The sequence below is a fragment of the Neolamprologus multifasciatus genome, chromosome 1 (genome assembly GCF_963576455.1).
Source record: "Neolamprologus multifasciatus chromosome 1, fNeoMul1.2, whole genome shotgun sequence".
Classification (NCBI taxonomy): domain Eukaryota; kingdom Metazoa; phylum Chordata; class Actinopteri; order Cichliformes; family Cichlidae; genus Neolamprologus; species Neolamprologus multifasciatus.
This window is the reverse complement of record NC_140439.1, coordinates 36,775,135-36,789,772: the sequence shown is the minus strand read 5'-3', so window position 1 is coordinate 36,789,772 and position 14,638 is coordinate 36,775,135. Positions and strand designations below refer to the sequence as shown.

The 14,638-nt window shown below is 42.1% G+C and overlaps 1 protein-coding gene across 7 annotated transcripts in view; it reads left to right on the top strand.

The window, feature by feature from the left end:
• The first annotated feature begins 1,030 nt into the window (after nucleotides 1-1,030).
• dpy19l3 (dpy-19 like C-mannosyltransferase 3) overlaps nucleotides 1,031-14,638 on the top strand; it is an 82,733-nt gene continuing 69,125 nt past the window's right edge. For 2 of the 7 annotated variants that reach the window (XR_014877926.1, XM_085184603.1), the window contains exons 1-3: nucleotides 1,044-1,710; nucleotides 2,000-2,126; nucleotides 4,223-4,350. Coding sequence is in view for 6 of the 7 variants with exons in the window: in XM_085184603.1 (XP_085040729.1) it covers nucleotides 1,471-1,710; nucleotides 2,000-2,126; nucleotides 4,223-4,350 (495 nt within the window). In the remaining variant the exon portion in view is untranslated. Of the gene's footprint in view, nucleotides 1,711-1,999; nucleotides 2,127-4,222; nucleotides 4,351-9,832; nucleotides 12,688-14,638 lie in introns of those variants that run through there. The other 5 variants (XM_085184729.1, XM_085130365.1, XM_085130295.1 and 2 more) reach the window with 5 other exon arrangements.

Here is a 14,638-nt window from a genome sequence, read left to right as displayed (position 1 = left end):
ACTATTCAACACCTGTCATGGATGAGAATCATTTGCATAACCCCAAATGTTTGGTAGATATAGGTTCCAACTAAAACAACAATAAAGTTCTCCAGCTTCTGCTGATGGAGAAAAGAAGCATCCAACCAACAGAGTCCAAAATACTGTGGAAACCTCTGGACTATTGGGTTACTGCTATGTGGAGATGTTACAGATCAGCCTGCAGAAGCAGTGCTGTCAAAGTGTCAAAGCCACTCAGGCTAAAGACTATAACCTTGTTTTTGCATGACACCCTATAGGCAGAGAAAGGTGTTTCTTTTTATCCAAACCTTAGTAATACTGGATTTGTGTTGCTCATACACATAATGCTCACCACACCTCCTCACATTAATACAGTAAAACACAAACACTTATTGTAAAATAATTAAAGATATATTTTTCTTTGTTCAGGTTGTTTTTAGCTGAACAACCACTCAAGTAACAAATAGTGAAGAGAGCATTTACTGACCCTGAGGTCATCTGTCAAATTTAATGCAAAAATATCACGAATTTATGAGAAGAAAAGACTTGAAAATTTAGAGAAACACAGAACAAAATACAGAAAAAACAGCAGTAAAATTCAGTCAAGGAATTCATGCGTTCATTCATTCAAATACGTTCTTCATTTGAGCTCCTAGGATCATTATCTCATAAGAAACAGTAGAACATCAGCAATAACTTTCCAATTATATTATTAAGGCAGCCAAACAAACTATAGACTCGGTGTCATTTAGATGAGTGATTTTCCTTCTTATTGAACATGAAGCAATAATTCAGAGTAAAATGAAACTGATAAAATCAAATAATTATTTATGCTAATTTTTTTAAGGAAATTGTGCTTGGGATTAACTGGGAATTTATTTAATAAAATTGCATTAAAGTTGACATTTTTCATTTTACTTATGTAGCCAAATTACACCGAAAACTTGTAATTAAATTAAATTAAATTAAATTAAAATGAGCATCATGGCATTTTTGAGTGTATGGACTGTCTGCAAATCTTTTACACTTAGTTTGTAAAAACTGTCTCCAAATAATTTTAGTGATTTTTGTTTTTCTTTAGTAAAAATATTCACTAACTTACGCGGCCCTTGTTCCATATTTATTTTTTTAATTTTCGTTTTTTTTTTTAGTTTTGTAATTATTTAGTTAATCTCCGAAACGCCTACCTCCCCCCTCACCTCACGCTTTTATTTTGAAGGCGGGTCCTCTCGTGTTCCGGTGCTGTCCCCTCCGTTAAACCCCGTGCGGTACGAGGCTGACCGCTGAATTTTAACAGCAGGTGAAAAAAAAGAATGAGAGAAAAATGAAAGAGCGAGGGAGGTAGAGAGACGTAGAGAAAGAGAGAGGGGGGAGAGAGAGCTGTCGGAGCATCCTGCCAGCCGCTGCTGTGGAGGAGGGTGAGGCTTCGCTAAATGTTCCGTTGGCTCGACTCGTTTTCGTCTTTTGTTGATGTCAAGGCAGAAACAAAGTCCTTCGTCCACCGCGGGAGCGCGCCTCTGTGTTGTGAAACGCACATTCACCATAACGAGGCTGTGGTTGCGTGTCCGTGCTTCCCAGTGGCGGTTCAAACCCGCCTCATCTACTTTACCGTCTTATGTGGCTCCCTGTTCGCCCCACATCCCTCATGATCCTCTGCTGGAGCGCATCTGCGGTTATGTTTGGCGCGACATTTGGTCCGGTTTAAAAACGGTAGAATGAATAGAGCTCTCTGATAATCTGTTGTCGATAGGCTGATCTCATTTATTTATTTATTTTATTTATTTGCACGTTATTCTGGCGTCAGCGTGACCAGGAAATGCTGTAAGCAGGCCTGTCCACCCCCCATCCATCCATCCATCGTGAACTGAATGAAAGACCTGTTTGCTTTGGCTCTGAGCGCAGTAATGTTAGGGCACATGTTTGCTCTTTGCCTGTGTGTACATGTGTATCAGTGTGGCTAATCAGACCCCCTCCCCCTGTGTGTGCGCTCTGCTGGCAGCATTTCAACATGACAACCCTGCGTCAGAGGAAGGGCAGCAAGGGGAAGGAGCCCTCTCCTGCTGCAGAGCTTCAGTCCCAGCAGCACAACTGTTGCTCTGAACACCATCCGGAGAAGATCCTGCATGGTGAGTGAGACACCCCGCACTCCCATCTCAGGCTTCGTGAGCCACACGTAGATGTTTCCCACCAACAAGCTGCAAGTGCCAGTTCTACCACACATTTCAGCAGGTTTGAGCCGATCATTACTTGGTCACCAAATCACCGGTGAAGTTCTTGGTGCTGTTCTGGTGCCAGCTTTTTGGCAGCATTACCAGGCTTTTTACCTCTGCCAAAGTAGTTGAGGACTTGTCAGTGGGTTTGATTTGCAGTCTGCTGTTATTTTGTTCCCACACGAAGCATCCCCAATTTTCACCTGTAGTGTTTGGTTCTCAAATTTGTTGACTTTAAAGCTGATTCTCGAGGCACCAAAGCAGAACTGGCTTTGCAGCAGTGCTGGCTCTGCGTCAGGGGAATCCAGGCATGTTTAAAACTTTTTTTGTAGTGGAAATGAGTAGAAGTATTTCCAGATTGGACACTGGTGTTGCAATGGGTAGAAAGTCACATCGGGTTGTGACTGGCTAAAAGCCAAGCACCTGCTGCGGAGTTTTCAGCTCGAGCTCCAGGGATAGCGTTCAGGATCTGACCCTGACTTTAACCTGCTACAGGTGTTCTCAGTGTGGCTTTACTGATGTTTTCATAACTGGTTAAAGCCTGATATCTTACACCTTTTGTGCATTTCTGCATTCAAAGAAGAGACATTGTTATGTGTGCGATGCTTTTGTGTCAAATGAAAAACACTGAAATCATTATTTGCAGCTGCGGCCATCAAATATGCACGTAAACAACACATGAATGCCTGGGCTGATAGTTAGATCACTCTTTTCTGCTCACACTTAGCCTGCAGTGCACATTCACACAGGACTTTATTGTGATTTATTTGTTACCTGTCTCACACACACACACTCACACATCAGTGGAGGCAATTTGACGTTCAGTGTCTTGCTCAAGGACACTTTGAAGCCACCCAAAATGTTAGCTTCTCATGTGGGCCGGTTCTCAGATGCAAGTTCTTGATTGAGTACCCGTACCTGTGCAGATTAGGTGGCGATGGGCTATTAGAAGGGGGCGGAGACTAGCTGGAAACCAAGCACTTTGCTGCAGGCTTTTTTATTTGGGTCAGAGCCATCTCCTGGGAGATGGTGGTCAATATCTGGCCTCAACGTTGACCCACTGCAGGTCTGCTCAGTGTGATTTTTTTATTTTATTTTTTATTGACTCCTTCATAAATCCCTCTGCTGGTTCAAGCCTACAATCGTACACCTTTGTTGTATTTATGCAGGCACAGTCATGTTTTCTTGTGTCTCATCCCTAAAGGAGACTGAAGCTTGATAAGCTTTTTTCTTCATTTCAACATTTAAATGACTCTGGTGTCATTATATTTGTAACCTTCATTTCACAAGTGTCCACTGAATGAAAACTAGCGGGTGTCGCACTTACGTGCATCACGATGTGCACTTTTATGACAATTCAAAACAATTACAATGTTGTGCAAAAAGTCAGTTTCTGCAGAAACTGCACGAGGAACACACAGCACGTGTTTTCACTCGTCACAGTGGGTGTTATTAAAACCTTTAAAAGACTAAAAGTAGCTCTGTTCTAGTCAGGTTTCCCAGTAAGCTGCAGTCATGAAGTGCATGTTGGAGGGTCAAACAGGAAACAACTCCCTGCACACCTTTCTGAAGTCACATTAGAGAGAGCTGTTTCTATAACTATCTAGCATTCACACCCACTTCACACAGTGGTTGGCCAGCTGTGCAGAGGTGGCAAAGGGGCTGAAGCTTCTTTTTATTTTCATACTCGACTCATTTTTGTCATTTTACATGCGGGGGTCCGAATAGAACGCCACAAGTGCCTTTTAGAAGAGACTGTCTGAAAACGTGTGCTGTTTTCGACATATTTTACAATACTGAACCTCTCGCCTTTCCCGGTGAAGTGTCTGGAGCAGGTGCACACGCTCTCTGAGAAGGTTGTACGCAGCTGAATCTGCCAACATGCACAGCAACATGACCCTGAAGCTGAAGCAGCTAAATGAAATCCAGCCATCAGTAAAAAAAGAAAAGTGTTACTGTTTCACGTTAAATTTTACCCTACAGTGAAAACTAACATGTTAATGTTCTTGCAGGTGATTGGTCATGGGGAGCTATAATCTGGACTTCAGTTGGTTGGTCTGTCTCTGTTGGTCTTGGCCTGCTTTGCTGCATCTACGTGGCGACGCTACATGAGAACGACCTGTGGTTTTCCAACATAAAGGTAAAAACTGTTTACGGTCACAGACCCGACACTGTGGAAGTGGAAAAAAGAAACAAGCCATTAATGAAAGAGCAAATCCTTTCTAAAGAATGACTGTGATTTACAGAATAAACTTCCTGTTTTATGCATTATGCAGAAAGTAATCAGGGAAATGTTTACTGAGGTCCCAGCAGGAGGGGACTGAGGGACCCTGTCTCATAGATTAGTTTTTTGCAGCTACAATCGTCGCCCCCTGCTGGTCGTTGAAAAAAAAAATACGGGTTTAGACCTTGCTGCTTGGCATATCTGGAAACTACATCCATCTTTTATACTGTTTATTAGCAACTGCAGGAAAGAAGTTCACTTTTAGCCCCTGGTTTGAGTTCCCAGACACTTACCGAGAGTTTTAAAAATAAGAGGTGATGCAACCCTGTGGTAAACACTTCTTTGAAATGTGCTGCTGGAATCAGATTCAAGTTGAGCGTGGGAATTTAAAGGCTCTGCAGATCACCTCTTTATGTTTTCATCTGTTTTATACAATGTCCGAACTTTTTATAGAGATAGGGAATTGCAGATGTCTCAATAAGAATTAGCCTCTGGGTGGCTGTATGTCTTAGTGACAGCTTATCTTAAAGTAGTGCCAGTGAGTTTGTGTCAGTGGGAGCTGGAAAAGTTGGAAATATGTGGCGCTGTTTAAATTTTATAAAGCTCTTGTTAAAAAGCAGTAAAGCTGCCTGGATTGATGTATTTGGCACTTTTCTAACAAAGTTATCTGAGGATTTGACGTCCATGTGCACGATTCATTAACCACATCACAGATGTGGATATTAACTGATGGAAACGTGTCACACGGTGTGACCGTTAAGCTAAACATTTCCACACGTGTTTTGCGCTTATCTAACGTAGCTTCGACATCAGTGCCAGGGACATCCTCTTGTCCAGTTTTCTTCCTAAAATGGTCTTCAAACACGTCATAAAAGCAATCATCCTAAAATGGGATGATTGCTTTTCCACGCGCTTCATGGGATGAATTTTCAGGGCTGTTATGTGAACCACGTGAGATCCTGAATCATCGCGGTTGTTTCAGGCCTTTCAGGGTTTGTTCATTGTTGTACAGCAACGAACATTGTGCTCTGCCAAATGTGATGTCATTTATAATTGCCCTCCTTTAGAGCGTCAGCAGCACTCTGGTTCTGGCTGAGATATACATAGCAGATTTCAAACTGGGTGACATGGCAGAAAAGATGTCTGCATTAGTACTAAAACTGGGGCAAAGTGTGAATCAGTGCTGCTGCCATAAGTTGTCTTTGCATCATTAAGTGATGCAGTATGAATCATTTGTTTTTGTACAGCAGCTGACGCAAGAACATCATATTTTTTTTGGAGTGGCTTGTTTTGGTGTTTTGTGGTTTTGTAATCTACTTTTACATATGAAGTTAAAACACTGCAGGTTAATATTTTGCGTGAAAATTGCTCTGAAGTTGTTCTTGTAACAAGCTCATTGTTTCTAAGTAACCTTTGAGTGTTCATTACTGGATGTTAGCATCTGCTTGTGGTTAGCTACAGGATACTTGTAGGAAATTCTATTATTGCAGTAATTGGTGACATTAACAAGGCCATTATGTGTGTAATTATACATTTTTGACATAGCAGAGGAGAAAAACAAATGAAGGTAAAATATGTTGAACACGTTGATGAAATCTCTGCAAATCTGGCATCTGGACTCAAGAATGAATCGATTCAGCGATCACAGGGCGAGCTCGCTGTAGTCCAGGTGATCTAAATTTCACTATCAGATTCGGGACAGTGACGGGACAACAGCAGTCCCTTCAAGGTCCTTTATACTCAAGGTTAAAGACCTTAATACAGCAGCTACGTCCACACGTACACGGGTATTTTTGAAAACGGAGAATTTCCGTTTTCGTTTTAAAAAATAATCCCGTCCACACGTAAAGGCAGAAATGAAGGAAAACGCTGCTAGGAACATGCCAAACCAACAGGTGGCGCTATATTCCTAACCGTGCAGAAATGTTGACCAATCAGAAGTCTAGAAGCCTCGGTGGGAAGAAGTAAACAAAGCTGGGGCATAGAAGCAGAACCGAGTCATATGTGTGGAGGGACAGTAACTGTGTGTGTATATGTAAGCATTTAAACACTGCAGAGAGAACAATTAACAGTAACAGTATTGTAGAAATTCATTTCACTGAAACAATAACGTGGCGCACAGTGTGACTGAGTTTTCAAAAATATCCACCCTGGCCGGAGTTTTAAAAATCTCCGTTTTCAGTGACCAAAAACGCCGTTTACGTGTGGACAAAAGGTGCAAATGCATAGGAAAAACCTGCGTTTTCAAAAATACCCGGGTACGTGTGGACGTAGCCAGAGGCTCAATACGGGACAACATTCAAACAGCCGCCTATGAGCATTACTTGGTGAAAGTGGGAAGGAAAAACTCCCCTTTAACAGGAAGAAACCTCAGACAGAACCAAGCTCGAGGAGGGGGGGGGGGCTTTTTTTGAGTTTTTGAGATGTTGATACATTGCCAGATGTTGAAGACCTTAAAGTGGGTCAAAAACCTTTTAAAAAAAATCTTGTAAATTATTTGATACATGAAGCCAACATTTTGCAGCAGTCATTATAAATGTCCAGTCTTTGGACCATAACAGTTGGAGGTTTAAGGCCCGTGTTGTTTTGAGATGGAATGACCCAGTTACCAGTACTGGTAATTTAGGGCAGCTGTGGCACAGACCTTACATTGGGTGGTGGTCTAATAAATTTGTTAAGCACTCTATCATCACACGTGCCTCTCAGGTGGACTTCAAAGAAGTATAATGGAAACCAGTAATTGTCCACGGTGCCTCCAGCTGTCTGTGTCTGACAGACTTCAGTGTTCAGAGTCCTCTCAGTGTAATACTGTCAATAGTAAAGGTTCCCACATTAAACTCTGTCATGATGCTACTTGTAAACTACAAAAATGTCCAAATGCATTTTATTCATACTAGGCATTAAAGACAAAAATGCAAAGAGTAATGTTTTTGAAACATTGTTAGAAATATCTTTATACTTACCCATGAAAACAAATTGGAGATAAATGTTTATTTTATGAATTTATTGCCTTCCTTTGACTAAAGTTGCACATTGGTTTGCATGAAAGCCGACTGTTATGTGCATATGGAAGGTATTAAGAGAAGGCTGAAGATAAAAGCACCATTTGGTTTTCTGTAAATCTCTTAAGAGTGGGAGCTTCCCACAGGGACTACTGAATCATAACCTGACACCAGAGACACGTCTGGTTCTGAAGCTCTACCCCAATCACAGGACAACTCATCTCTTTGTGTAGAACAGACGAGACTGCGACTCAAACAAAGCATCCGTTTACTTCCTCTGTTGGTTGCCTGCACGGCCAGCCAGGTGCTTATTCTGTTTCTCATGCAAATGTGAAATGCATCTTGCCCGCGTATAGCGCCGCCGTGCTCGCGGTAATTTGTGAGCTTCTGTCACAGGGACACAAAGCGGCACTTTGAGTTAATTGATCGGAATCCGTGTGGACACAGTTTGCGGTCCCGCGTGGGCTTTTTTTCTGTTTATGTGTGTGTGAAGGGGAGCAGACAGATGTGTTCATTCATAATAAATGCAGGTCACTTTACAGGCCTGGAGAACATCTCCCTGAAATGTTCCCACAAGTAAGTGGGCTGACATCATCGCACACTGCATGCATATGTGAACTGTTTCCTTCTGTTAATGCAATCAAAGCCTGCGCCTGAGTCTATGTTCGCACAGAGCAGCGAATCTGCTCGGTTACATTAAAAACGTGGTTGTGGCTCAGCATTAAAACATTCAGTGTTTTTTAGGGAGACTGTCTGGGAAGATGAAAATGCATAAGCAGTCTCTGCTGCTGATGTCCAACAGTTTCTCTAACTTTCTGAAACCAACAGTCTAACATTCACAATCATCATAATAATAATAATAAACTTTATTTATAAAGCACACTTAAAAACCAAGGGTATGCCACGGTGCTTAACAAGTAACATAGAGAATAGGAGGAAGGTAATAGAAATAGGACCAAAGCAAGTACTAAGTATGCAAGCAGGTAGCTGTCACTGATACATAGGAAAGCAACAGGTACAGAGCAAACAAGAAATTAAATGAGCATAAAAGTGCATGATATAAAATCGTAAAAGAAATATTAACTAGAGGGAAAGGCAAGATTGAATAAGTGGATTTTCAGTCGTGATTTGAACAGTGCAATGGAATCAGATGCGCGGAGGTCGAGAGGAAGGTTATTGCACAGTACCGGGGCTCACTGAGCTCATGAGAACAGCTAATTTGCTAATATGGATGAATCAGTTTATGGTGCTTAGGGCTGTTGCAGGCTACGTTCTTAAACTGATGGAATGTGTACACACACATACTGGCGAATTAGTTAAAGGATGAATTAACTGATAAATAAAATACTAGAATCTCATCAAAAATATATTAGCAAACATGCTAAAAAATACCAATAGCTGAAACACAGTGAAGAGTTCTGGTTCAATCACTAGAATTAGTGAATGAGTCGACGCTGGTCAGTTACAGCTTCCTGTGCTGGGACACCTATAAATCAATGTGGCCACCAGTGTTGGTCAAGTTACTTGAAAAAAGTAATCAGTAACTAATTACCGATTACTTCCCCAAAAAAGTAATCCCGTTACTTTACTGATTACTTATTTCCAAAAGTAATTAGTTACTTAGTTACTTTTTAAAAACACGATTTACAACCTGAATAGGTGATAAAGTGATAGATCTTTCAGCCCAATTCTACTTTTTCTGCATAATCATCATACAAAATGTAATCAAATGGAAAAGTCTCTTTTTAAAACTTGTTTTATTAGTTTTAATCTTTTAACTTTATGCATCAAGCAAAAATTTAATTATATGCAACATTCTCTGACTGGAAGAAATAAAAAAAAAAAACTATTTTCTGCACATTCCAGGCCATAAAGTATTTTTTTGTGTGTGTTAACACTCACTCTTGCAAATAGATGCAAGTAAAACACAGCAGAAAATAAATAAAGTCAAAGACTAGCGGTCCTGTTGCTCTATTTTCACCTGTAAAGCAGGAGTGGGGTAGGCGGAGGTTTACCCTGGTGCAGGTGTGCCGCAGCGGTCAGTGGAAGAATCCGCGAGTTTCTCTGTGAGTTTCCCATTACGTCGTAGCTACTCGGTGCTTGCTCGGAAGTTTAGGGTTTTTTTTCCTCTGTAAAAAGAAGTTTTCTTCCCACGCACAACGGACACTAATGTTTTTGTCACTTTTTATGGAATCAAACTCAAAGTAAGGTCAGTACTTCCACACTTTAAACGCTGCACGCTCATACTCTCTCTGCACTCGATATATGATCCATTGTTGATCTGCACACAGCTGTTGTCACGAATGTCGCACTCGCTTACGTCACTGTCATGAGACATTCTCGCAAAAAAATCACGGTTTGAATAACGCAGTAACGCAGCGTTCCTACGGGAAAGTAACGGTAATCTAATTACCGTTTTTGCAATAGTAATCCCTTACTTTACTCGTTACTTGAAAAAAGAAATCGGATAACAGTAACGCGTCAACGCGTTACTGCCCATCTCTGGTGGCCACACCCCTAACTACCTTGTCCAGTTGAAAATCACCCCATCAGAGGTGTTATAAAATAGGAAGTTGTCAACTATGTCCAAATCTGTTTTGGTCCCATGCTGCAGATATACCTTTCAATCCTCTAAAGTTGGATATTTTAAAATGAGAGTGCATGAGGATGGACTCGCTGTAGGGTGGCCCTCAGGTGGCCATCAGGGGAACTGCAGCTTGTTTTTTGTTTGTTTGTTTGTTCTAAAAACTTTGGCTTTAATTTTCATCTCCAGAGCTTTTTAGTTGGGTGACTTGTTCAGATATATATTTTTTGATTTGTTTACATTTTTTAATCTGTCTCAGGGAATGAAATTTAGTAGTGTCCTCACTCAGTCCCTCCAATAATCTGTTCCTGTGTCGGTAGGCTGATCGGGTCGATGTTGTGACAAAGTTTGACAGACTCAGACTCACCTGTCTCAGGCTGCAGGTGGTGATGGTAGCCTATGACCTTACGGCGTTAAGCATCACATGTCTCTTTGCTGATTGTGTTTTGTATATCTGTGTAGTCACACGTATATTCATGGAGTCATGTAGTCTTCTCACTATTGCACTGCATGTTATGCAGCAGGATTGGCCTTTTAATGCTAATGTATACCAGTAAGATTAGTAGATTTATTTTTGCTTCTATCAGAAAGATAATTAGGAACTATGGCTTTCATTTAAGTGAAGTGGACTAAACACTCACTGTGCACGCTGCAGGTATTGCTGCTAAAAGAAATCTGCCAAATGTAAAGATTATGGCAAAGAGATGAAAACTAAGATCCATCAGCAGGCCAGCGTTTGTTCTTTTTAATCATTACTACTAGTTTTGTTGAACCCTGATTGTGGTTGTGAAATGAAAGAAAACCACAAAAACTACCAGCTCAGTTTGTGTGGAGACCCAAACAGAGGGAAATGACTTTCAAATTCAAAATTTACATTTAGCTGTGCGGACAGAAGAACATGCTGAAATATCCAAAAGAAGTTTCCAAGGCACAGAAAATTGTGTTTCGTGCACTTTGCATGATTCAGGCTCCTGGTTTTACCTTGAACTGCTTCCTGTTGCTCTCTGGGCCGTCTGGATGGATATATTTAATTTCCTGCCTTCAGACCCCCCCCTCATCTCTCTCACTTTTATTCTCCCTTTTACTGTTTCACTCACACACACACTCACACACACACACACGTTGTCTGAAGTGTCTTCAGGTCAAGTAGGCTGGAAAGAACTGTGAAACATGCTGGAAAGTAATTTGGATTTGGGAGTCCCGCCTGATCAGTGCTGCTGCCTGACCCGACCTGACCCTACGTGACTGATGGTATCGGAGCACGGCGGCCTGTGGAGAAGCTTCCCAGAAAGGGGACTGCTTTTAATAATCTCATATGTGGTTTCCTCACCCAGCATGCTGTTGAGGGAATGTATTATCAGAGTTAGCCTGAGGTGAAAGGGTCTGGAGGATTTTTCCTCTCTCTCGTTCACGCTCGTACCCTTACAGCGCTTATTATCTCTTGTCCTCTTATGTAGCGAGACAGCTGGCTTAATCTGGCCTCTTGAATTCATCAGGTGTGAGGTCACATCCGTGCCGGCCGCAGCGCCTCGGTTTATTTCAGACGAGCGCACAGATCCGCAAACCTTCCGACAACTGTTCCCTGCATTTTCCGAATAATGTTCCCATGTTTCCCCACCCCCACTTACTCTTCTTATTCTTTTCCTGTAAGCACGTGTGCTTTTATAGACGAGGGGTCACCAGTAGTCAACTCGCTTCTCCCTCCCTCCCTCTGGCTGCTGCAGTTATCCACAGCCTGTCCTGTTGTTCGCAGGGTTTAGTCTTTCTGTTCGCTTTTTGTTCTGAAGTTGCTGCGTTCGATGGAGGCAGAGGCCACTTCGTATTTAGGCTTTGGCAGACATGGAGCAGAGGAAATGCTGGATGGACCCTGGCTTGGATTTTTTGTGCATCACATAACAGAGATGGGAGTTATTCAAAGACCCATAAGGAGGAAATGGTAACACAGACACACAGAGAGAAGAGGATCGGTGCTACTGGCTTCCAGCGTAATGAGCAATGTGTGAACTTGTTAACTAGGCCTATTCTCTTTGACCTTAATTTAAATTGAGGATTAGCCATCTCATCAGAGTTCTTGGTGGAAAGCCAAGGCTTGTTTTGCCTTGGGCAAAACTCAAAAGGAGGATTGGGAAGGAAAGTAGCTGCTCATCCCTCAGAGGAAGCTTTTGCATATTTCCTTTGGCAGGGAACTTGAAGCGATTAAAAAGCGAATTTATTTGGATTGACTTCAAGAAGAGAAAAACACACCCGTTTACATTTTTTTCCGTAATGGATTTGGATCAGTTCTGTACCTTAACCCGGGAGCGTCCTGTTTATCTACCTGGATTCAGCTCATCAAAGGATCCAAGAATTTATTGATAATCTCTGCGTTCCCAGGCAATGGAGCTCCGTAAGAGGGTGAAGCCAAAACATGGCCTTTCACAAGATGCGCCGTCTGAAGGCAGATGTAACCATAACGCTCTGTCGGGAACGCAGGAGGGGGGTGAAGGAGGGGTTTCTCTGCTTGGGCGATCCGGTTCCCGTTCCGGTTCAGGCGTTTCACCCCAGCGGCCTTGGCAACAGTGCGTTTTCATGGCAGCAGGGCTGTTAGCGGCTGTGCTGCTGGCACTGACTCAGGCCTGGTGTGTGAACGGCTTACATGAGAATCTGCTGTGGTTCTCGCAGCTCACGGTAGGAGTTATTACGTGTTTATAGAAAGTGTTTCAATTTGAGCGATTGATAAACCAAACACATTACAGACGAGCTCTGCTTCGACCGCCTCGGGGGGCAGGTTCAGTCTGCAGCACGGTGCTAATGAAAACCATCACAGCACACCGTCGTCCAATCTGCAACCACAGTCAGAGCTCCCGCCCCTTCTGTGGTGTTAGGTCGTTACAGAGTGGCCCCAATAACAGTGAGATCACGGTACAAAGATCCAGCAAGCAACAGGCATCTGATGCTGTTATTATCTACAAAATGAACAAACTCCTTTATAGTTGAAGTGGCATAGATTTATTTTTTTCTGTCCGTTGTTTTTTTTTCTTTTCTGAAGTTAGAGATAAAGTTTCGCCTGCTCAGTTGGAAAAGTGCTGCATAATTTAGAAATGTTAGAAATGATCTTAAGTACCAAGAAATATCTCTTCAACCAAGATGCAACTCAATGCCAAATCAGTGCAGTTCCTGGAATGGCCACTAGAGGTCGTCTCCAAACGCGAGTCAGCCTCTGTAGACTCCAATGTTAAAACGTCTGACTTCACAGAAGGTCACATTCAGACCCTGGTATGAAAATGTTGCTAATTTTTCTCTTCATGTGTAGGAAGTTTTTATGAAGGTGTCTATTTGTCAACTTTTAACATTATGTTTGTGTTGTTGCCTCCAGTGGCAACAACACAATTTCTCTATATATGTCTATTAATCCACATGTATTTGTGGAAATGCCGTGCATCCATTCAGTGTATGGATGAGTCCTGAGAGGCTCGTACTCTCGTCTGGCTGCCACTCCATCAACTTCTCAGACAGTCTGTTAGCTTTCATTTAAACACAGGATGTAGATGCCATCCATCTTCCTGCAAAAGGTCAAATCTGTGACTCCAAGTGCTTCCTGGATGTTCCCATTTCTTGAGCTGTGAACTCATTCTTTCAATTTTGGGGTGTTTATTTGCTTCTAAATCATACAAAGATGATGCGGTGAACTCATTTGCAGATAGTGTTGAAACAGCTTCTTCATAGATGGTGCCAGTAATATACGTGACCTCCTTTTGAGGCTCGTAGCTGATACGTCTGTGACTGATCGGGATCAGTTCACACGTGGAGCAGCTAACGTGGTTTCCCGTTGTTAATCAAAATGCTCTTACCATGATCCAAATATTTATTTTAATCTGCCATGTTTTTGTATGATGTCAGTAACTTTGATAGTTTTTCCAGATGTGGTCTTGTTTTTCTGACGGAGCAACAAGAACACAATAACCGAGCGCCTGTGGTTGCCCGAGGTTAAAAACGCTCGCTGCCCTCCTCATCGTTCTTGCGCTCCGAGCCGTCCCTGTGCTCGTAGAATCGGTCTCGTCTTTTCTTCCAGAGGCTCGTCCAAATGCGTATTTAATTTTTTGCAGCTGATCATATCTGCGTTATGAACCAGTGGTTTTCTGCTGTTCTCCTCAGGAGGCAGACCCATGCTGATTTACACTCTGTTAATCAGCTAATGGTTTCAACCAAGTAAATGACATTAATTAACTGGTGGGAACACCTGCCTCGGTGGGCGATCTGATTGGGATCCCCTGTCCTGTCGCTCCCTGACGGCTACAGAACAAATAACTGCTCTCAGGTTTCCACAGACTGGTTATGATGATTTGTCACATATAAGAACTGCAGAATGAGCCAGGCTGTTTAAATTAGGATCATTCTCCTCTGAAATGCGTGAAATCTGTTCAGGATACAGAACGTTTTATGTACAAGTTTGTATGAATGTTAGAAATTGAACGTTGTTATTGGAAAATCCTTTCTATTGATCAGTTGGTTTTAATGGACAGATGTTATATGCATTTCTAATTTTATAGTCTTTTTGTGAGGTTTTAGTTATTACTGGAAGTTGTTACTGGAAAAATATCAGATAAAATGCTTTGCAGCAATACTCGGAAACATGCTT